General features: G+C 35.9%; 3 protein-coding genes across 4 annotated transcripts in view; all 3 read right to left on the reverse strand.

The window, feature by feature from the left end:
- The window catches only part of LOC111319398 (uncharacterized), a 75936-nt gene that overhangs the window by 43999 nt on the left and 8550 nt on the right, over positions 1-23387 (reverse strand). The window contains exons 1-13 of one of the 2 annotated variants that reach the window (XM_088736810.1): positions 20697-21114; positions 19749-20273; positions 19110-19226; positions 18175-18276; positions 17206-17316; positions 14042-15385; positions 12554-12673; positions 11451-11561; positions 10350-10460; positions 9249-9359; positions 8147-8257; positions 7046-7156; positions 5943-6053 (exon numbers count right to left, since the gene is read on the reverse strand). In XM_088736810.1, the coding sequence (XP_088592936.1) occupies positions 5943-6053; positions 7046-7156; positions 8147-8257; positions 9249-9359; positions 10350-10460; positions 11451-11561; positions 12554-12673; positions 14042-15385; positions 17206-17316; positions 18175-18276; positions 19110-19226; positions 19749-20273; positions 20697-21114 (3403 nt within the window). Of the gene's footprint in view, positions 1-5942; positions 6054-7045; positions 7157-8146; positions 8258-9248; positions 9360-10349; positions 10461-11450; positions 11562-12553; positions 12674-14041; positions 15386-17205; positions 17317-18174; positions 18277-19109; positions 19227-19748; positions 20274-20696; positions 21115-23387 lie in introns of those variants that run through there. The other variant, XM_088736809.1, reaches the window with a different exon arrangement.
- LOC111320115 (uncharacterized) lies at positions 2226-5269 on the reverse strand. The gene is made up of 3 exons (XM_088736071.1): positions 5251-5269; positions 4508-4564; positions 2226-4122 (listed from the first exon to the last, which is right to left on the reverse strand). Exons 1-3 carry the CDS (start codon positions 5267-5269, stop codon positions 2597-2599), a joined length of 1602 nt encoding a protein of 533 aa, XP_088592197.1. The 3' UTR covers positions 2226-2596.
- LOC148721694 (uncharacterized) lies at positions 21410-21919 on the reverse strand. The gene has a single exon (XM_088736872.1). The coding sequence runs from the start codon at positions 21917-21919 to the stop codon at positions 21410-21412; it is 510 nt and encodes a 169-aa protein (XP_088592998.1).

Below are 23387 nucleotides of genomic sequence, written 5' to 3' on the forward strand. Positions count from 1 at the left end.
GATAGTTTATTCACCTGCTATGTTGAATTGAATAAAATTGATATTTGAAAATCAGCAGCTTGATTGCCTGGTCTTAAAAAACTCTTGTTTTGACCTGATTTTATTCAAACACTCATTCCCATTTTTCTTGAGGTTGAGTTTTTTCCTATAGTTGAATGCAAAGGTTGCAGCGTATCATATTGAGATAGTTACATTTACTTAAGTAACAGTAGACATAAATGCCTTGGGCCTCAAAGAAAATGGATTATAACCATTTGATAAAATCCTTCATTCAAATTATTCAACAACTTCATGGCAACTTAATCAAAATACTCTCGAGACCTCAGACATCTCAAGAGTTCCACACCAGCAACAATATCTATGCGAGGATGGATTGTAGGAGTGAGTGTTCCATCTACATTTCATGGCTTGATTTTGTTGCTTAATTGCTTTCTGGGGTTTGGTATAGACTGAAGTTCCCTCAAATACTGATAAAATCAATGCATTATATATATTACTTGTTTATAGATGGCTCTTAGAGCAAAGTTAGTCTTGAAACATCAACAGTCAAGTGGCTAGGTCACAGGTCACTAATGGCTTTACCCAGTCATCTTGTTTGGAAATTATTTGGAAGTCTCTGCACGTTAATTAAAGTCTAGTTTGAAATTGGATGTTTATTATCTGGCTAGACCAATCAAAGTGTAATTGCCTTTGACATATAAACACATCACAATTCTTTCTTTGACATATTGACCTTGTGGTGACTATCAAGTCCTCTTTGTATAGTATTATTACAATTCTAATGACTGGTGGCTGCTCCATTATCTCTTAACAGATTTGAAAGACACTGCTACATTTTAGCATTGATATAGAGGCCGCGTGTGCCCGGCTTGGTTACAATCTCCCAGTAACAACAGAATCAGATGTAAATTTCACAAAAGTTAATTTTCTTTTCTTTTCATTCATTTAGGCACGACTTTTATCTAAATTAAAAAATTGCTACAACCTTACTTACAGTTAGTATGTTTCTGAGGCAAAAATTGAACATTACCACTCAATGATGCTGAATTGTAAATTCACTAGTTCTCACTATTTTGTGTCCTTCTACTAATTGCAAATCTAGATCACTGTCAAAAACTTTAATTAATAAATAGCTATATATAACCATTCTAGAGAGGAAAGAGAATTAAACAGATCTTGACTTACAGTGAAAATAGATTACAAACATGTACAGTTAGCTTGCCACACTATATGATATAACTATACAAGACAATTCTCAAGCCACCTGAAAAACTTGAATTCTAAGTTCTAAAAACTAGATTTTAAATACTACATTTCCATTTACTAACAAGTAACTACGATTTATAGGAGTCCTTGAAAATCTTAAACATTGTGATTAAAGTATACCCTTAAGTTTGTACATTGTACTAAAAAAATATTTATAACATAACCAAAGTAAAGCACGCGCTCTGATTGGTCAATTTAGCGTCCCCCATTTGCCCATGGGTGTACGCTGCTGACGTGAGCAAATGCAAAGACTATTTTTCCGCGCACGCTTGTTTATTCTAGTTGCGTAAGATTTGTTAAATAAAAGGGAACTCTTTAGCTACAATGTATCAATGTTATGTTATAAAACAAATGGTAAACACCACAGCATACACTATTGAGTTATGGATGCACTTGGGAGGTTTGCTAAGCACTCAAGAAGCTAGAGTCGCTCTCAGCTATCGCCTCGAGCGAGTCTTACGCTTCTTTCGTGCTTAGCAACCTCCCGCGTGCATCCATAACTCAATAGTGTATGCTGTGGTGTTTACAATTTGTTAAATAGAAGAGCAAAGTGCTAAAGCCTTTCCTAAAGGTAAGCCTGCAAATGCACAAGTGGAGATGTGTTTCTTGCACTGCTTCTCTACACACAAGCTGGGAGGAGTGACAGCCATTCCTAGCCCATTCAAAGAAGCTACATGCCATCATTTCCACCTTTAGATGGCCTAGTTATTCTTTCAGCTGCAGAGTAAGATGCAATTTAGCATGGAAACTATAAAAGAAACAGTATCCTGTTTCCCTAAAATCTAACAATATGTCTTAGTTACAATAATACATTGCCCATGAGCAATATGAAAGAAATCCTGTGTTCTGATTGGCTACCTAAGAGATTGCCTGATTTGATTGAACTGACTTACAAAGTTCCTAACTTTTGGACAATGTCAGAGATTGAGTCACAAGCAAAAGGTGGCAGAAAACAGTCAAAACAAAAAGAACAGAAACTTTAATTTGCTACAAACACAGTTGGCTTTCTTTCCATTTTTCAAAATAAACAAGTAATTCTTAATTCTTGTTGAAGCAAAATCATTTTGCTATAATTAAAAAAAAAAAAACATTAATTAATCCTTTATTGACCAAGCCGGTTCAGTAAAGATGGTTGGATATTAGCTTTGCCACAATATACTTAGCATCACAATAAATGCAAACCTATGAGTAAATACAATAAAAAACGGACTATCCAATCTATCATAACTATAAAAAAATTGGAATTTCCCTTTTTCAAACAAAAACTGATAACTATTACATCTAATTGCACGTGTGCAAGTATTCATAAAAGTGTGAGCCTCTGGGGCCTCTAATCTGTTGTCGGCAACAGACCCTCGTGTGTGAGACGAAGAAGATATTCTACAGCAGCTCGGTTTCCTGATTCCACAGCCCACATTATGGGGGTCTTATCACAACCATCCCTGGAATTAGGGTCATGACCACGGCCAACCAGCATCTGAATGGCTGCAACATTACCACTTCTTGCTGCTACAGACAAAGCAGTCAACCCTTCCTTGCCTTTGATGTGTTCATCAGCACCTCTTTTGAGCAGATAGTTAGCAGCCTCCAAATTGCCCATATTCAGGCAAGCCAGTAGTGGTGTTAAACTCATGCAACTACCTCTAACATTTATGTCAAACTTTTTTTTAGAGAGCACTGCCTCAATAGTGGCAACATTGTTAGAAAGAGCAGCTAAATGGAGGAGACCAAATTCGTTATTATTTTGAAGTAATGGATCTGCACCTTTAGCCAGAAGATAGTTTAGAGCCTCTGTATTTCCACACTTTGCAGCCATCAATGATGGCGTGTTTCCATCAGCATCTCTAGAATCAATGTAAAAACCATGTGGAAGCAGCATTTTAATGGCTGCAACAGAACCAGTTATGGCTGCAATTGACAAAGCATTCATCTCTGCTTTGAATTTCAAAGATACATTAGCACCCTTCACAATTAAGTGCTTTGCTGCCTCCAATTTGTCATTTTTAAGGGAAACCAATAATGGGGTTAAACCTCTAGTTTCGCCTCTAGAATCAATATTAAGACCTTTAGAAAGCATGGTGTCAATGATGGTGACATTGCCAGACTGAGCAGCAAAATGGAGAAGGCTCCATCCATCTTGCCCTTTCAGTGATGGATCTGCTCCATGTTCAAGAAGGCAATTTACAGCCTCTATCTGTCCACAAGCTGCAGCATAGGCTAATGGCGTGTTTCCCTCACTATCTCTTGAATCACGGCTTAAATCAGAAGAGAGCAGCAACTGAATTGCTGCAACACTTCCGTACTGTGATGCTATGTGTAAAACATTCCTCCTGGTAGATTCTGTTGTCAAAGACACATTTGCACCCTTTTCGAGAAGATATTTCATAACTTCTACATTGTCGAACTTAGCAGCTATCATCAATGAGGTGGATGAGTATTCATCATCTCTAGAATCAATGTCAATGCCACAAGAAAGCACTCTCTTCACAATGGAAGTGTTGCCACCTTCAGCTGCTGCATGAAGCAGATTTCTTCCTATGCAGTTTTTAAGGTGTGGATTTGCTCCTTTGTTAAGAAAAAGGTTCACTGTCTCCTCTTTTCCAGCCGCAGCTGCCACCATTAATGGTGTTGTGCCATCATTACCCCTTGAATCTATGTCTAACCCAGAAGACAGCAACATCTCTATGATCCCTTCATTACCACTCTCAGCTGCAGAATGTAAGGAATTCCACCCTTTGGTTTCAATAGGCACACCTCCTTTATTGTCAGAAGTCTCTGTGGCTGGCAAGGACACTGATTGAGTTTTAGTCCTCTCAAGAGTGCTCAAAGCAGAATCACAAGTCCGAGGCGAAGCAGCTGTTGATAAATGTAAAAATTAGTAAAACAAAAGGGGTGTTATGAAAATGAAGACCCTCGAAAAAGTCTGAATAAAGCCTGCTTAACCTTAGTCAGTCCCTAAAATATTCCGATCACTCCTTCGATGGGGATGTCTGTTCCAAATTTGGACTCATTGCATAGAAAAACAAATCGAAGAGCCGAAAGTAGTGGTGGCTGAAGATAGAAAAAGAAAAACCACGCGCAAACTGTCTTAGCATATGAAAAGCTGAAATAACAATTACTAGAGCTCAGGCTAGGGTACATTTACAATCGTACTTTCAAAGGATTTTCTGCTTTCAATAAAGGGTCTTCGTTTTCGTACTACAAAAACGAAGACCCTGCATTAGCCAAAAGAATTGCTTACTTTTTAACGAGAATTTTCCAGTAGAGAAAGCTGAACAACCGTCAGAATCTATTTTAGCTACGAAATACAGTAAAATTGATTATTTATTGACAGAACCCAAGAGTCATTTTTCCTGTACAGAATGCGTTTTCTGTTATTCTGTCACGCAATGCTAACTATAAATCAAAGGCAGCTAGCATTCGAATTCTGCCTGCTGTTCCAGAATACTAATATGTGTTGTAAGTTTACCCGAGGAAACCCTCGAGAATATCAACACCAAATTGGCTCGCATAGCGAAACAGAACAGACAAGACACGCCATATAATAATATGGGTAGTTTAATAATGGGAAGAAACGCGTGAAGTGTAATGTATTACATTACTAAGCATTGTTGCTGTTCAATGTGTGTTTAAGTTGTAATTTCTATGGTTTTCTGCTTACAGGTCTTCGTTTGCGTACTACGAAAACGAAGACCGGGTCTTAGGTCTCAGGTCTTCGTTTTTGAGGGTCTTCGTTTTCGTAACACCCAAACAAAAGTACATAAAAAATTCAAATATTAACCATTAAGATTAAGACACAGTAGAAGAAATAAGAAGGGATATATAGAGAAAGTATGCTTAAGTAATCTTTCCTGTTTATCTATAATGCATTTGTGGCTGTATTAGGAAGAATGAGGTGGGGGGGGGGGGGTTGAAGTTCTAAGTAGCTTTTAAGGTGTGGATCAGCCCCCTTGGTAAAAAGAAGGTTAACTGTCTCCTCTTTACCATTAGTAGCTGTCACCATTAGCAGTGTCAAACCATCATAACCCTTGAATCTATTTCTAACCCAGAAGAAAGCAAAATTTTAATTATAGCTTTATTGCCACCCTCTCCAGCAGATTGTAAGGGATTCCATCAGTCCTGTAGTTTCTATGGGTACACCTCCTTTAATGTCAAAAGTTTCTGTAGCTGGCAAGGGTGTTGATTGAGTGTTGTTATCAACACCAGCAAAGAAGATATAGATAGAAGAAATAATGTTCTCAACAATGCATCAAGCAGAATTTCCATGCTGAACACCAGCTGTTGAAAAATACAATGGTTTAGGAGACAAGAATAAAGCAAAAACTCAAATAGCAGATATTTAGGGTGCAGAATAGAGTCAGATCTGTAATTCAAAGGAATTTTCTTTTGGAGCCAAGTTTTCATTTTTTTTTTTTTTTGTATGTGTTTTCATGGTTGGACACATTGTTTGATTGGCTTAGTGACATTTGCAGAACAAAATGAAATGGAAATCTGTAATTTGCAAAATGAACTTAAAATCTGTAATTTACAAAACCGAAATCTGAAATTTGCATAATGTTCCATTTCACAAATTACAGAAAGCCATTTGATCAAGAAATTAATGACAGAAAGGATTGATGTTTGAAAGGATAGACTAAGTAATTGATTAATTGAATGATTGAGACAGACAGGAATACCTGCATCAGGAACTGGGTCTGATGCCTGCTCAGAGACCTGACTTTTTCCCTTCTTAACAGTGTAGAGATTGCTTGAGCATGGAGCTTTAGGTTTCTTGTTTCTGGTGTTTCCTGAAAAGAATATATTAAATAGACAGTCAAAAACTGCATAAGGTTACAAGTAAAGCATAATTTTAATAGCATTTAATAGAAGTAGAGGTTGTACAATGATGCAAGAAGGAAGTGTTGAAGAATATTTGTCTCACATGCAAAATAGAAAACGCATCCTACACATTTATTAGTACCCTTTTCCACAAGAGAGAGATGATTCAAGTATACATTCGATTTGTCTAATTGATGTTCAACCCAATAATCAAATGGCAACAAGTAATGGCATTCACAATAATAGTAGTAATGGTAATAAAAGTAATAATTTAAAGGGGCTAGCTTAAAAGCCTCATGGTTCCTCAATCCTCTGAGCCCCAACAATGATTACCTATAATCCTTTTAATGTTACCTTTTAATGATAGAATTTTTTTCTTTCTTTTTTTTTGAGACTTTTATTTCACATCACATTCTAGGATATTCCAATTTTCTGTGTCCTAAGATATTCCTCAAATTCCCCAATCCACCATTCCTCCCTTCCAATGTTCAACTGAGTAACTTCACAGCTAGTTCGCTTTCCAAATTAGCAGCTCTTTTTGGCTTAATTTAAGTCACTGATTCAAGCAGTCAATTGTTCTCTTTTCAAATTAACAAAAATAGTAGCCCTTCAGATAAAGTCAACAACTTAAAGAAAGCAAATATTGCAGATCTGTACAGTAATTTTGTTTTGGAGGAAACTTTTTTGAAATTTTTTTTTTTTTTTTTCATTTTTAGGCACATTGTTTGATTGGCTAACTGACACATACAAAACAAAATGAAATGGATATCTGTAATTTGCAAAATGAACTTGAAAATTATCTGTAATTTACAAAACCGAAATCTGAAATTTGCATAATGTTCCATTTCACAAATTACAGAAAGCCATCACTCGATCAAGAAATTGATGACAGAAAGGATTGATGTTTGAATGGATAGACTAAGTAATTGATTAATTGAATGATTGGGACAGACAGAAATACCTGCATCAGGAACTGGGTCTGATACTTGCTCAGAGACCTGACTTTTTCCCTTCTTAACAGTGTAGAGATTGCTTGAGCATGGAGCTTTAGGTTTCTTGTTTCTGGTGTTTCCTGAAAAGAATATATTAAATAGACAGTCAAAAACTGCATAAGGTTACAAGTAAAGCATAATTTTAATAGCATTTAATAGAAGTAGAGGTTGTACAATGATGCAAGAAGGAAGTGTTGAAGAATATTTGTCTCACATGCAAAATAGAAAACGCATCCTACACATTTATTAGTACCCTTTTCCACAAGAGAGATGATTCAAGTATACATTCCATTTGTCTAATTGATGTTCAACCCAATAATCAAATGGCAACAAGTAATGGCATTCACAATAATAGTAGTAATGGTAATAAAAGTAATAATTTAAAGGGGCTAGCTTAAAAGCCTCATGGTTCCTCAATCCTCTGAGCCCCAACAATGATTACCTATAATCCTTTTAATGTTACCTTTTAATGATAGAATTTTTTTCTTTCTTTTTTTTTGAGACTTTTATTTCACATCACATTCTAGGATATTCCAATTTTCTGTGTCCTAAGATATTCCTCAAATTCCCCAATCCACCATTCCTCCCTTCCAATGTTCAACTGAGTAACTTCACAGCTAGTTCGCTTTCCAAATTAGCAGCTCTTTTTGGCTTAATTTAAGTCACTGATTCAAACAGTCAATTGTTCTCTTTTCAAATTAACAAAAATAGTAGACCTTCAGATAAAGTCAACAACTTAAAGAAAGCAAATATTGCAGATCTGTACAGTAATTTTGTTTTGGAGGAAACTTTTTTGAAATTTTTTTTTTTTTTTTTCATTTTTAGGCACATTGTTTGATTGGCTAACTGACACATACAAAACAAAATGAAATGGATATCTGTAATTTGCAAAATGAACTTGAAAATTATCTGTAATTTACAAAACCGAAATCTGAAATTTGCATAATGTTCCATTTCACAAATTACAGAAAGCCATCACTCGATCAAGAAATTGATGACAGAAAGGATTGATGTTTGAATGGATAGACTAAGTAATTGATTAATTGAATGATTGGGACAGACAGAAATACCTGCATCAGGAACTGGGTCTGATACTTGCTCAGAGACCTGACTTTTTCCCTTCTTAACAGTGTAGAGATTGCTTGAGCATGGAGCTTTACGTTTCTTGTTTCTGGTGTTTCCTGAAAAGAATATATTAAATAGACAGTCAAAAACTGCATAAGGTTACAAGTAAAGCATAATTTTAATAGCATTTAATAGAAGTAGAGGTTGTACAATGATGCAAGAAGGAAGTGTTGAAGAATATTTGTCTCACATGCAAAATAGAAAACGCATCCTACACATTTATTAGTACCCTTTTCCACAAGAGAGAGATGATTCAAGTATACATTCCATTTGTCTAATTGATGTTCAACCCAATAATCAAATGGCAACAAGTAATGGCATTCACAATAATAGTAGTAATGGTAATAAAAGTAATAATTTAAAGGGGCTAGCTTAAAAGCCTCATGGTTCCTCAATCCTCTGAGCCCCAACAATGATTACCTATAATCCTTTTAATGTTACCTTTTAATGATAGAATTTTTTTCTTTCTTTTTTTTTGAGACTTTTATTTCACATCACATTCTAGGATATTCCAATTTTCTGTGTCCTAAGATATTCCTCAAATTCCCCAATCCACCATTCCTCCCTTCCAATGTTCAACTGAGTAACTTCACAGCTAGTTCGCTTTCCAAATTAGCAGCTCTTTTTGGCTTAATTTAAGTCACTGATTCAAGCAGTCAATTGTTCTCTTTTCAAATTAACAAAAATAGTAGCCCTTCAGATAAAGTCAACAACTTAAAGAAAGCAAATATTGCAGATCTGTACAGTAATTTTGTTTTGGAGGAAACTTTTTTGAAATTTTTTTTTTTTTTTTCATTTTTAGGCACATTGTTTGATTGGCTAACTGACACATACAAAACAAAATGAAATGGATATCTGTAATTTGCAAAATGAACTTGAAAATTATCTGTAATTTACAAAACCGAAATCTGAAATTTGCATAATGTTCCATTTCACAAATTACAGAAAGCCATCACTCGATCAAGAAATTGATGACAGAAAGGATTGATGTTTGAATGGATAGACTAAGTAATTGATTAATTGAATGATTGGGACAGACAGAAATACCTGCATCAGGAACTGGGTCTGATACTTGCTCAGAGACCTGACTTTTTCCCTTCTTAACAGTGTAGAGATTGCTTGAGCATGGAGCTTTACGTTTCTTGTTTCTGGTGTTTCCTGAAAAGAATATATTAAATAGACAGTCAAAAACTGCATAAGGTTACAAGTAAAGCATAATTTTAATAGCATTTAATAGAAGTAGAGGTTGTACAATGATGCAAGAAGGAAGTGTTGAAGAATATTTGTCTCACATGCAAAATAGAAAACGCATCCTACACATTTATTAGTACCCTTTTCCACAAGAGAGATGATTCAAGTATACATTCCATTTGTCTAATTGATGTTCAACCCAATAATCAAATGGCAACAAGTAATGGCATTCACAATAATAGTAGTAATGGTAATAAAAGTAATAATTTAAAGGGGCTAGCTTAAAAGCCTCATGGTTCCTCAATCCTCTGAGCCCCAACAATGATTACCTATAATCCTTTTAATGTTACCTTTTAATGATAGAATTTTTTTCTTTCTTTTTTTTTGAGACTTTTATTTCACATCACATTCTAGGATATTCCAATTTTCTGTGTCCTAAGATATTCCTCAAATTCCCCAATCCACCATTCCTCCCTTCCAATGTTCAACTGAGTAACTTCACAGCTAGTTCGCTTTCCAAATTAGCAGCTCTTTTTGGCTTAATTTAAGTCACTCATTCAAACAGTCAATTGTTCTCTTTTCAAATTAACAAAAATAGTAGACCTTCAGATAAAGTCAACAACTTAAAGAAAGCAAATATTGCAGATCTGTACAGTAATTTTGTTTTGGAGGAAACTTTTTTGAAATTTTTTTTTTTTTTTTTCATTTTTAGGCACATTGTTTGATTGGCTAACTGACACATACAAAACAAAATGAAATGGATATCTGTAATTTGCAAAATGAACTTGAAAATTATCTGTAATTTACAAAACCGAAATCTGAAATTTGCATAATGTTCCATTTCACAAATTACAGAAAGCCATCACTCGATCAAGAAATTGATGACAGAAAGGATTGATGTTTGAATGGATAGACTAAGTAATTGATTAATTGAATGATTGGGACAGACAGAAATACCTGCATCAGGAACTGGGTCTGATACTTGCTCAGAGACCTGACTTTTTCCCTTCTTAACAGTGTAGAGATTGCTTGAGCATGGAGCTTTACGTTTCTTGTTTCTGGTGTTTCCTGAAAAGAATATATTAAATAGACAGTCAAAAACTGCATAAGGTTACAAGTAAAGCATAATTTTAATAGCATTTAATAGAAGTAGAGGTTGTACAATGATGCAAGAAGGAAGTGTTGAAGAATATTTGTCTCACATGCAAAATAGAAAACGCATCCTACACATTTATTAGTACCCTTTTCCACAAGAGAGAGATGATTCAAGTATACATTCCATTTGTCTAATTGATGTTCAACCCAATAATCAAATGGCAACAAGTAATGGCATTCACAATAATAGTAGTAATGGTAATAAAAGTAATAATTTAAAGGGGCTAGCTTAAAAGCCTCATGGTTCCTCAATCCTCTGAGCCCCAACAATGATTACCTATAATCCTTTTAATGTTACCTTTTAATGATAGAATTTTTTTTTCTTTTTTTTTGAGACTTTTATTTCACATCACATTCTAGGATATTCCAATTTTCTGTGTCCTAAGATATTCCTCAAATTCCCCAATCCACCATTCCTCCCTTCCAATGTTCAACTGAGTAACTTCACAGCTAGTTCGCTTTCCAAATTAGCAGCTCTTTTTGGCTTAATTTAAGTCACTCATTCAAACAGTCAATTGTTCTCTTTTCAAATTAACAAAAATAGTAGACCTTCAGATAAAGTCAACAACTTAAAGAAAGCAAATATTGCAGATCTGTACAGTAATTTTGTTTTGGAGGAAACTTTTTTGGAATTTTTTTTTTTTTTTTTCATTTTTAGGCACATTGTTTGATTGGCTAACTGACACATACAAAACAAAATGAAATGGATATCTGTAATTTGCAAAATGAACTTGAAAATTATCTGTAATTTACAAAACCGAAATCTGAAATTTGCATAATGTTCCATTTCACAAATTACAGAAAGCCATCACTCGATCAAGAAATTGATGACAGAAAGGATTGATGTTTGAATGGATAGACTAAGTAATTGATTAATTGAATGATTGGGACAGACAGAAATACCTGCATCAGGAACTGGGTCTGATACTTGCTCAGAGACCTGACTTTTTCCCTTCTTAACAGTGTAGAGATTGCTTGAGCATGGAGCTTTACGTTTCTTGTTTCTGGTGTTTCCTGAAAAGAATATATTAAATAGACAGTCAAAAACTGCATAAGGTTACAAGTAAAGCATAATTTTAATAGCATTTAATAGAAGTAGAGGTTGTACAATGATGCAAGAAGGAAGTGTTGAAGAATATTTGTCTCACATGCAAAATAGAAAACGCATCCTACACATTTATTAGTACCCTTTTCCACAAGAGAGAGATGATTCAAGTATACATTCCATTTGTCTAATTGATGTTCAACCCAATAATCAAATGGCAACAAGTAATGGCATTCACAATAATAGTAGTAATGGTAATAAAAGTAATAATTTAAAGGGGCTAGCTTAAAAGCCTCATGGTTCCTCAATCCTCTGAGCCCCAACAATGATTACCTATAATCCTTTTAATGTTACCTTTTAATGATAGAATTTTTTTCTTTCTTTTTTTTTGAGACTTTTATTTCACATCACATTCTAGGATATTCCAATTTTCTGTGTCCTAAGATATTCCTCAAATTCCCCAATCCACCATTCCTCCCTTCCAATGTTCAACTGAGTAACTTCACAGCTAGTTCGCTTTCCAAATTAGCAGCTCTTTTTGGCTTAATTTAAGTCACTCATTCAAACAGTCAATTGTTCTCTTTTCAAATTAACAAAAATAGTAGCCCTTCAGATAAAGTCAACAACTTAAAGAAAGCAAATATTGCAGATCTGTACAGTAATTTTGTTTTGGAGGAAACTTTTTTGAAATTTTTTTTTTTTTTTTTCATTTTTAGGCACATTGTTTGATTGGCTAACTGACACATACAAAACAAAATGAAATGGATATCTGTAATTTGCAAAATGAACTTGAAAATTATCTGTAATTTACAAAACCGAAATCTGAAATTTGCATAATGTTCCATTTCACAAATTACAGAAAGCCATCACTCGATCAAGAAATTGATGACAGAAAGGATTGATGTTTGACTGGATAGACTAAGTAATTGATTAATTGAATGATTGGGACAGACAGAAATACCTGGATCAGGAACTGGGTCTGATACTTGCTCAGAGACCTGACTTTTTCCCTTCTTAACAGTGTAGAGATTGCTTAAACTTGGAGCTTTATGTTTCTCATTTCTGGTGTCTCCTGACCCTCCTGCAGCCAGTAAGGATAAGATGGTAGTTACTAAAACATGGAACCACCCAAAACCACCTAAACCATCTCAAAACAAAAAAGGTCATGTAAAGGCCTGGGCAAGTAGGCTTGGCTACTGAGTTGAGCCTGGTTTCTAAGCAATTTCAGAAAGTGATCCCAAAAAAATCTTTTGCTCCACGTGTTTTTGTCTGTGGGTTTTTATGATAAGTAAGAACACTTTCCGCCTTTATTATCATTATTTTTTAAGATTATAGTTAAATGCATATCATATATTATTAAAAACTGGATCATTGGATAATGCAATTCAAGACTTTTTATTGGCTTAGCTATTATGGTATATGAGCCAATATACCATAATCTAATATCTGTAGATTGTAACATCTGGTTTCTTCTTACAAAATAAAGTCAAGAAGATTTGTCTAATATCTTGGGGTCTTTTTTTTTTTTTTTTTTTTTTAATAAAACAATTATCAACCCCAAACCCCAATTTAGAGCTTTAGACCAACAATATATTCTTAAATGTAACCAGTAATTTTTGGAAAAACTGTACAACTGAAATTTAAACACGAAGGCACACTATATGAGGAAGTCTTCCCTGGGAAGACCTAGACTCATTTGTCACTCACCATTGACGTGTGCGGGTCAAATTTAAATGCTGGTAGACGAACAAAAGGAGCTAATAAGATATACATTGTTTACTTCCACCAACATGGTAGCAATGAGGTAATGTGTGAACCACCTACGTACTTCGTTCTTAAATTTTACTGCCACAAATACAGTTTCCATTGGAGAAAGGAAATACAAATCTCAAAATTCTTGTATTGCGATGAAGACAGAAAACAATTTTGACGAATGGGCCCGCTGTTCACTGCTTTGGAGTAGCTGTAGCTCAAGCTGACTTGACTCGAAGAGTTCTACATCACATGATGGTTGATTGACAAATGGTCCAGTGGGACCTAAGGCTCCTTTTATAGCGCACCTTCGTGTTTAAATATTTACACGGAGTATGTGACCTTTAATAGTCATTAGTATATACTAAAATAATGGATAGCTTTGAGGGTATGCTGATTAGCTACTCAAACTTCAAATATCCTTCCTTATTCACTTCTGAGCAAGTTGCACAGGATTTGTATATTGAATATTGAATTTATTAACAATATTGAAACTGTTGCAGGAACAAATGAATTAATATCCTATTTATACTAAAACAACCACTCACTTTGGTGTCAGTCAGTGTTGGTGGCTAGCACTGTAAATATTCACCTCTTGCCACCTCCACTTTGGTGAAGACCAGTAGTAATGTTTTAAAAATACACAAAATTTAGAGAAAACTTCTGCCAGTCTAGTGCACAAAATGAGAAGACTTACCAAATACAAGTTCATTCATCTTATCAAGGAAACGACAAGGCTCATCCCAGTTGTACACCTGGAGCAGATAGTTAGCAGCCTTCAAATTGCCCTTACTCAGCCAAGCCAGTAGTGGTGTTAAACTCATGCAACTACCTCTAACATTTATGTCAAACTTTTTAGAGAGCACTGCCTCAATAGTGGCAACATCGTTAGAAAGAGCAGCTGAATGGAGACCAAATTCTTTATTATTTTGAAGTAATGGATCTGCACCTTCAGCCAGAAGATAGTTTAGAGCCTTTGTATTTCCACACATTGCAGCCATCAACAATGGCGTGTTTCCATCAGCATCTCTAGAATCAATGTATAAACCATGTGAAAGCAGCATTTTAATGGCTGCAACAGAACCAGTTAAGGCTGCAATTGACAAAGCATTCATTTCTGCATTGAATTTCAAAGATACATTAGCACCCTTCTCAATTAAGTGCTTTGCTGCCTCCAATTTGTCATTTATAAGGGAAACCAATAATGGGGTTAAACCTAAAGTTTCGCCTCTAGAATCAATATTAAGACCTTTAGAAAGCATGGTGTCAATGATGGTGACATTGCCAGACTGAGCAGCAAAATGGAGAAGGCTCCATCCATCTTGCCCTTTCAGTGATGGATCTGCTCCATGTTCAAGAAGGCAATTTACAGCCTCTATCTGTCCACAAGCTGCAGCACAGGCTAATGGCGTGTTTCCCTCACTATCTCTTGAATCAAGGCTTAAACCAGAAGAGAGCAGCAACTGAATTGCTGCAACACTTCCGTACTGCGATGCTATGTGTAAAACATTCCTCCTGGTAGATCCTGTTGTCAAAGACAGATTTGCACCCTTTTCGAGAAGATATTTCATAACTTCTACATTGTCCAACTTAGCAGCTATCATCAATGAGGTGGATGAGCATTCATCATCTCTAGAATCAATGTCGATGCCATAAGAAAGCATACTCTCCACAATGGAAGTGTTGCCACCTTCAGCTGCTGCATGAAGCAGATTTCTTCCTGTGTAGTTTTTAAGCTGTGGATCTGCTCCTTTGGTAAGAAAAAGGTTCACTGTCTCCTCTTTTCCAGCCGCAGCTGCCACCATTAATGGTGTTGTGCCATCATTACCCCTTGAATCTATGTCTAACCCAGAAGACAGCAACATCTCAATGATCCCTTCATTACCACTCTCAGCTGCAGAATGTAAGGAATTCCACCCTTTGGTTTCAATAGGCACACCTCCTTTATTGTCAGAAGTCTCTGTGGCTGGAAAGGGTACTGATTGAGTTTTAGTCCTCTCAAGAGTGCTCAAAGCAGAATCACAAGTCCGAGGCGAAGCAGCTGTTGATAAATGTAAAAATTAGTAAAACAAAAGGGGTGTTATGAAAACAAAGACCCTCCAAAAAGTCTGAATAAAGCCTGCTTAACCTTTGTAAGGCGCTAAAATATTCCGATCCCTCCTTCGATGGGGACGTCTGTTCCAAATTTGGACTCATTGCATAGAAAAACAAATCGAAGAGCCGAAAGTAGTGGTGGCTGAAGATAGAAAAAGAAAAACCATGCCCAAACTGTCTTAGCATATGAAAAGCTGAAATAACAATTAGAGCTCAGGCTAGGGTATGTCTACAATTGTACTTTCAAAGGATTTTCTGCTTTCAATAAAGGGTCTTCGTTTTCGTAGTACAAAAACAAAGACCCTGCACTAGCCAAAAGAATTGCTTACTTTTTAACGAGAATTTTCCAGTAGAGAAAGCTGAACAACCGTCAGAATCTATTTTAGCTACGAAATACAGTAGAAATTGATTATTTATTGACAGAACCCAAGAGTCATTTTTCCTGTACAGAATGCGTTCTCTGTTATTCTGTCATGCAATGCTAACTATAAATTAAAGGCAGCTAGCATTTGAATTCTGCCTGCTGTTCCAGAATAATATGTGTTGTAAGTTTACCCGAGGAAACCCTCGAGAATATCAACACCAAATTGGCTCGCATGGCGAAACAGAACAGACAAGAAGGGTCATATAATAATATGGGTAGTTTAATAATGGGAAGAAACGGGTGAAGTGTAATGTATTATATTACTAAGCATTGTTGCTGTTTAATGTGTGTTTAAGTTGTAATTTCTATGGTTTTCTGCTTACAGGGTCTTTGTTTTCGTAGTACGAAAACGAAGACCGGGTCTTAGGTCTTAGGTCTTTGTTTTTGAGGGTCTTTGTTTTCGTAACACCCAAACAAAAGTACATAAAAAATTCAAATATTAACCATTAAGATTAAGACACAGTAGAAGAAATAAGAAGGGATATATAGAGAAAGTATGCTTAAGTAATCTTTCCTGTTTATCTATAATGCATTTGTGGCTGTATTAGGAAGAATGAGGTGGGCAGGGGGGGGGGGGTGGAAATTCTAAGTAGCTTTTAAGGTGTGGATCAGCCCCCTTGGTAAAAAGAAGGTTAACTGTCTCCTCTTTACCATTAGTAGCTGTCACCATTAACAGTGTCAAACCATCATACCCCTTGAATCTATTTCTAACCCAGAAGAAAGCAAAGTTTTAATTATAGCTTTATTGCCACCCTCTCCAGCAGATTGTAAGGGATTCCATCAGTCCTCTACTTTCTATGGGTATGACACCTCCTTTAATGTCAGAAGTTTCTGTAGCTGGCAAGGGTGTTGATTGAGTGTTGTTATCAACACCAGCAAAGAAGATATAGATAGAAGAAATAATGTTCTCAACAATGCATCAAGCAGAATTTCCATGCTGAACACCAGCTGTTGAAAAATACAATGGTTTAGGAGACAAGAATAAAGCAAAAACTCAAATAGCAGATATTTAGGGTGCAGAATAGAGTCAGATCTGTAATTCAAAGGAATTTTCTTTTGGAGCCAAGTTTTCATTTTTTTTTTTTGTATGTGTTTTCATGGTTGGACACATTGTTTGATTGGCTTAGTGACATTTGCAGAACAAAATGAAATGGAAATCTGTAATTTGCAAAATGAACTTAAAATCTGTAATTTACAAAACCGAAATCTGAAATTTGCATAATGTTCCATTTCACAAATTACAGAAAGCCATTTGATCAAGATATTAGCGACAGAAAGGATTGATGTTTGAAAGGATAGACTAAGTAATTGATTAATTGAATGATTGAGACAGACAGAAATACCTGCATCAGGAACTGGGTCTGATGCCTGCTCAGAGACCTGACTTTTTCCCTTCTTAACAGTGTAGAGATTGCTTGAGCATGGAGCTTTAGGTTTCTTGCTTCTGGTGTTTCCTGAAAAGAGTATATTAAATAGACAGTCAAAAACTGCATAAGGTTACAAGTAAAGCATAATTTTAATAGCATTTAATAGAACTAGAGGTTGTACAATGATGCAAGAAGGAAGTGTTAAAGAATATTTGTCTCACATGCAAAATAGAAAACGCATTCTACACATTTATTAGTACCCTTTTCCACAAGAGAGAGATGATTCAAGTATACATTCGATTTGTCTAATTGATGTTCAACCCAATAATCAAATGGCAACAAGTAATGGCATTAACAATAATAGTAGTAATGGTAATAAAAGTAATAATTTAAAGGGGCTAGCTTAAAAGCCTCATGGTTCCTTAATCCTCTGAGCCCCAACAATGATTACCTATGATCCTTTTAGTGTTACCTTTTAATGATAGAATTTTTTTTCTTTCTTTTTATTTGAGACTTTTATTTCACATCACATTCTAGGATATTCCAATTTTCTGTGTCCCAAGATATTCCTCAAATTCCCCAATCCACCATTCCTCCCTTCCAATGTTCAATTGAGTAACCTCACAGCTAGTTCGCTTTCCAAATTAGCAGCTCTTTTTGGCTTAATTTAAGTCACTGATTCAAACAGTCCATTGTTCTCTTTTCAAATAAACAAAAATAGCCCTTCAGATAAAGTCAACAACTTAAAGAAAGCAAATATTGCAGATTCTGTACGGTAATTTTGTTTTGGAGCAAACCTTTTTGAAATTTTTTTTTTTCATTGTGAGACACATTGTTTGATTGACTAACTGACACATACAAAACAAAATGAAATGGAAATCTGTAATTTGCAAAATGATTTTATTAAATTTCTGAATAGTAAGCTTTAGATTCAGTTGTGTTTACTTTTCACTTTCTCTGACTCCACAACCTCTGTGTTCTGTTTCCATCTTTCTATCTGTGCCTCATCTTCAGTACCTGTGGAGTATGACTGAGCTGACAAAGCACCTGGAATAAAATTTAAAAGAAAACCAATTATGTGAGTTTACCATTCAGACACTAAAAACTGCATTTCCAATAATATTGTATGACAGTCACACAGATCTTATTATTGTGCGGCAGATAACCCACATTTAATCAATTTTATCAACCAAAACTACTGCTTCCTGATATCATTTCCTCGTTGATTCTTTTCAAATAAATTTCATAAAGAATTCAAAATAAAATTTAACGCAGCCAAAAGGAAAAAAAGCACTATTTCAAGCAATAATTAACTGAATTTAGTTTTTTCTTTTAACACAAACAGACAGACCAACAAGTATTAAGAAATGAAGAAAGTTCAACTGACTCTAAACAAACATTTAGATACAAACTAACATCTTGTGAACAAATCACTTATAGCAGGACTTAGACAGTCAGCACATAAACATTTTCAATTAGACAACATGTTCTATCTTGATAGAAAACTAAAACCAATTCTTCATAATGATTGTAACAGTTTTAAAACCCACTCCATGATGAAAGAGAGATACACTTTTGCAAATATTTTTTAGATGAAACTGGTATCCTCCCTACACTTAAATGGGCCAGCAAAACCATCTTGACATCAGTCTTCCACATTAGTCTGATACCAGTTGAAAGAGATGATTAACTGAGTCAACTTAAAAGACCATTTTTTCAAGCAACCTTAACTGTTTAATCACGACAGAACTCTACTTTACCCTTGGCATAATAGCTGAAAACACTGAACATACACTGACTTATAAGGAGTTAATTGTTATTGCATGTTCACAACAACTTTCCATGACAATAACTTGATACGTTTTTCAATTTGTTTTCACCTTTCATTTCCACCGTCTCCTCAATCTTTGTCTTCTGTTTCCATTTTTTCAGCTCTTCTTGTTTTTGTGAACTTTCACTGGTTGAACTTATGGAGTGGAATTCAGAGGATAAAACACCTAAAAGCAAATTATACGAAAACAAATAGTGAAGCAATCACTGAATAATGACATATTAAAGCATGAAACATACCTCAAATCCTTTTTACAAAAACCACACAGTCACACAAAAACCGGTAACACTTTCTTTCATAGCTCCTCCAATATAGATCTTGCCAATTAATATTTCTCAGTTTATTTTAATTTATTATATAATTTTATAAATAGATCAAAGACAAATAGAACCAGACAGAGAGGAAAATATAGGAAATGATAACAGGTTAATCAACAGGGTCATGATGTTTAAAAAGAACAAAAACATCAAAGGAATTGTCTTGAAAACAAATCACTTCAAGCATTAATTTTGTTAGGGCTCACATATTAAGAAAGTCAGCTAACTCATAAGACAGTTGGTTCTATCGTGATTAAAAACTGCACCCCTCCCTTCATGTGTGTAAACCCTGTGGTACATGGATTGAGTTTGCCATCTTTTCAAAACAATTTTTTCAAAGGACTCCACCTTGTTTCTTTCTTTTTACACACCTCTGACTACATCCTTCTCAAAGTACAGTTTGCATGCATTGTACTCCTCTATGTCCATTGTTGTTTTCAGCTTCAGCTCTGCCAGGTTCAGTTCCTTCAAGATATTTTCAGTCACGAAACAATCTTGAACCATCTTATTCAAAAGGCCGCATGAGTAATTTTCCCATAATTCCTCCAAGCTCTTGAGAGAATCACATTTAACTGTTATCACCAAACTTCCTACAGAAACACCTGTGATAAGGACCTTCATTTTTTGCAAGTATTCCTGAAACTCACTGCGTTCATCCCTGCTCCGTGGTGGTGTAGTGTCAAGGTAATTCATAGCAATTCGGCATAGGACTTTCTTTTCAAATGGTTGGAGATCTTCTAAATCTGTATCAGATTGTCTTTTTCTGTTTGTGCCTGGAGGTGTGGATGCCATTTGACATCCTGCGGATTCCATTGTGGAAACTGAAGGTGTACTGGAAGTGTCATGATCTGCAAGTTTCATGTGTTCCACATCAACCTTGATATTTAATTTTCCATCTGTTGATTTGAAGCAAGGTGTCTATGTTAAAATTGTACTTCAAATCCACTTAAAACAATTAATATCATGTTAAAACCTCTAACATACTGGATGATAGTCAGTATATGTTGTGGTTCAAATTTTACCTCTGGTTTAATTTTTCTTAAACTGGTTTAAAAATTTTAAACTGGATTAGAATTTTCAAACTGGTTTAAAATTTTTAAGCGCACAGCTCATTCTTATTTATTTGATGTTTTACATGTACAGTGTACTCTGTAGAACATAAAGTTGTGTTTTTAAGGTGTCCACATTTTAGCAAATGTTCATTTTACTGGTTGGAGTTAAGATTAGGGTTAGGGTTGGGGTTAGGGTTGGGGAATGTAATTGCAGCAGTGTATTCAAGCAAGAAAACCTTGAACTGTTTCAATAAGTGCTGAACCTACCATTTACACTTTCTATTACACTCTCAATCATCTCTTTAAACCTTGTACACTCTGCTTTCCAAGAGTAAACCTTCCTGTAGTTCTCACAAAGCTGCCTGGCATTAGCTTCTCTCTCTTCTACACTTTCTTCCGACATCTCTCTAATCCTTCGTGCCCATTCATCTCTAGCTTCGTCTACGTCTTTATATGATCCAACAATAACAGTCCTTCCCCCTTCAACTTTTCTCAAAGCCTCAGCTTTGCCAGATTCTCCAGAAACAAGAACAGGAACAGCAGCAGAGATGGCTTCGAGGGCAACAAGCCCAAAGCCTTTCAGAGGATAACATCGTCTTAAGTACCTCTGGATCATTGCAATATCCATGGATGTATAGTTGGTTGGGGTTGATGTAAGTTTTTTTAAGAAACCATTGTTCAACATTTTTATGTTCTCCAGGAGATGAGCCAACAAAGGTCAACTCAAACCTCTCACCAAGAGAACCTATGGCATTTGCGACGATATCGTATCCTTTGAGGGAAAGATCCTCAAAGGTAGCTCGGCCAAACAGGAACACGTTGAAGTTCTTTAAAAATGATTTGTGCATAGCGCACTGCGATTCACTGGAAAAATTTTCAAAGATTCCAGGAGTAATAATCTCCACTTTGACATTTGGCAGACTTCTGCTGTACTTCTGTTGCAGACGGGAGCCAACAGCGACAGCAGCATCCGCTACTTTTCACAAGTCAATTTCTATCTTATGCTTCTTCTCGTTCTCTTCGATTGTGTCTGTTGCAGCCATAGTTTTCTTGTATTTTCCGAGGTCCTCACAGTAAACGTGGACAAATTGAATCCATTTACACTTTGTAGCCTGTACTAAGAAATACGCTGGACCACCGAAGTTTCTTCCGTGGCCTATAATCAGATGTGGATTTGGGAGCTCGGAGGGTGGAAACTTCAAGCACTCGAAGGGATCAGCTGAAACAGGAACACTTTGAGCTGTGATTAACTTTACATTGTGTTGTTTGGCATCTTCTTTGTCCTGGTCATCGCTTTTGGAGACGTAGCAATGGATTTTCATACTACCAGTCATGGTTTGTGTCAAATTAATAGCAAATTCTTGATTGAAAGTGGATAATCCACCCTTCGAAGATTTCCACTCGTCACAGAGGAACATGACATCAATAAGCCTCTCTCTGTTCTTCACCTCTTTGCTACTGGCAGCGGTTGAGCCCTCCGAAGACGCCATTTGTTAGTGTTGCTTTGCTTTCTTTCACCAGTCAATAAGTGTCACCTAACTAAATATTACATTCGATGTAGATTACGGAGGATCATTCACGTCTGACTCCATCTCACCCATTTAATGCATCTGACGCCCTCAGTCAGTCATATTATGGAAGTTGCGCCGGTAGATCATAGTGGTTAGCTGTACAATGGTCGAGGACAACCTCTGTCCCATGGCGCCCAGGCACCAGTCTGGCGCCCCAGTACTCAGGAGCGGGCAACGGCTGCTCGAACAAAACTCTGAACCTACAGTCTCCTCTACTAACTATGCTCCAGGTAACACTCGAGCACTGTTCCCGAGCTCGGCGTGACTCGCCGATACCTTACTTTCGACAGTTCCCGCACTACATCTTCCTACCTTGCGAAGCATTTCTGGGATGCCTCGCGGGACCCGCCTCGCTTGGTGATAAAACAATAAAGTTTATTCGGCATGTTTCAAACTATATAATTGACATAACATCACTCGAAACTAACTAAAATTGTTTGAGAAGCTCTCGAGCAGAAATTGAGGTGATGGAGAAGAAAACAATCATGGAACGGTGACAAACCGCTAAAAATATATTGATACATCTGAGTTTAGAAAGCCGTGAAAACAATAGTCGAGTTTCAAGGTCAACAAATAAATAAGATGCTGAAAACAAAGACTTCCACACCAATGCAAACATACTTTTTCAGGGCACAGGGGTGTCTGAACGACGCCCACTTTTAAAACAGATCAACTGGGCCTCAGAGGATCCCGGTAGATGTTAAGCAAATAAAGTAATGGCATTAACAATAAAAGTAGTAATGGTAATAAAAGTAATAATAATTTAAAGGGGCTAGCTTAAAAGCCTCATGGTTCCTCAATCCTCTGAGCCCAAACAATGATTACCTATGATCCTTTTAATTTTACCTTTTAATGATAGAATTTTTTTTTCTTTCTTTTTTTTGGAGACTTTTATTTCACATCACATTCTAGGATATTCCAATTTTCTGTGTCCTAATTAAGATATTCCTCAAATTCCCCAATCCACCATTCCTCCCTTCCAATGTTCAATTGAGTAACTTCACAGCTAGTTCGCTTTCCAAATTAGCAGCTCTTTTTGGCTTAAGTCACTGATTCAAACAGTCCATTGTTCTCTTTTCAAATAAACAAAAACAGTAGCCCTTCAAATAAAGTCAACAACTCAAAGAAAACAAATGTTGCAGATCTGTACAGTAATTTTGTTTTGGAGCCAACTTTTTATTTATTTATTTATTTATTTAGCTTTGCCAACCAGCAGGGACACCGCAACAGCTTGCGCCAATGCCTGCGGGCCTAATAAACCCACCCAATTCCCACACCAGGAGAGGAAATCCATCACACAGTAATCTCGTGTGTGGGAAATTAACGTCTCCTACCCTAACCCTGCAGGAGACGGGACCTCCATTTATTTGTCCCTATCTGAGAAGAC

The sequence above is a fragment of the Stylophora pistillata genome, chromosome 10 (genome assembly GCF_964205215.1).
Source record: "Stylophora pistillata chromosome 10, jaStyPist1.2, whole genome shotgun sequence".
NCBI lineage: Eukaryota > Metazoa > Cnidaria > Anthozoa > Scleractinia > Pocilloporidae > Stylophora > Stylophora pistillata.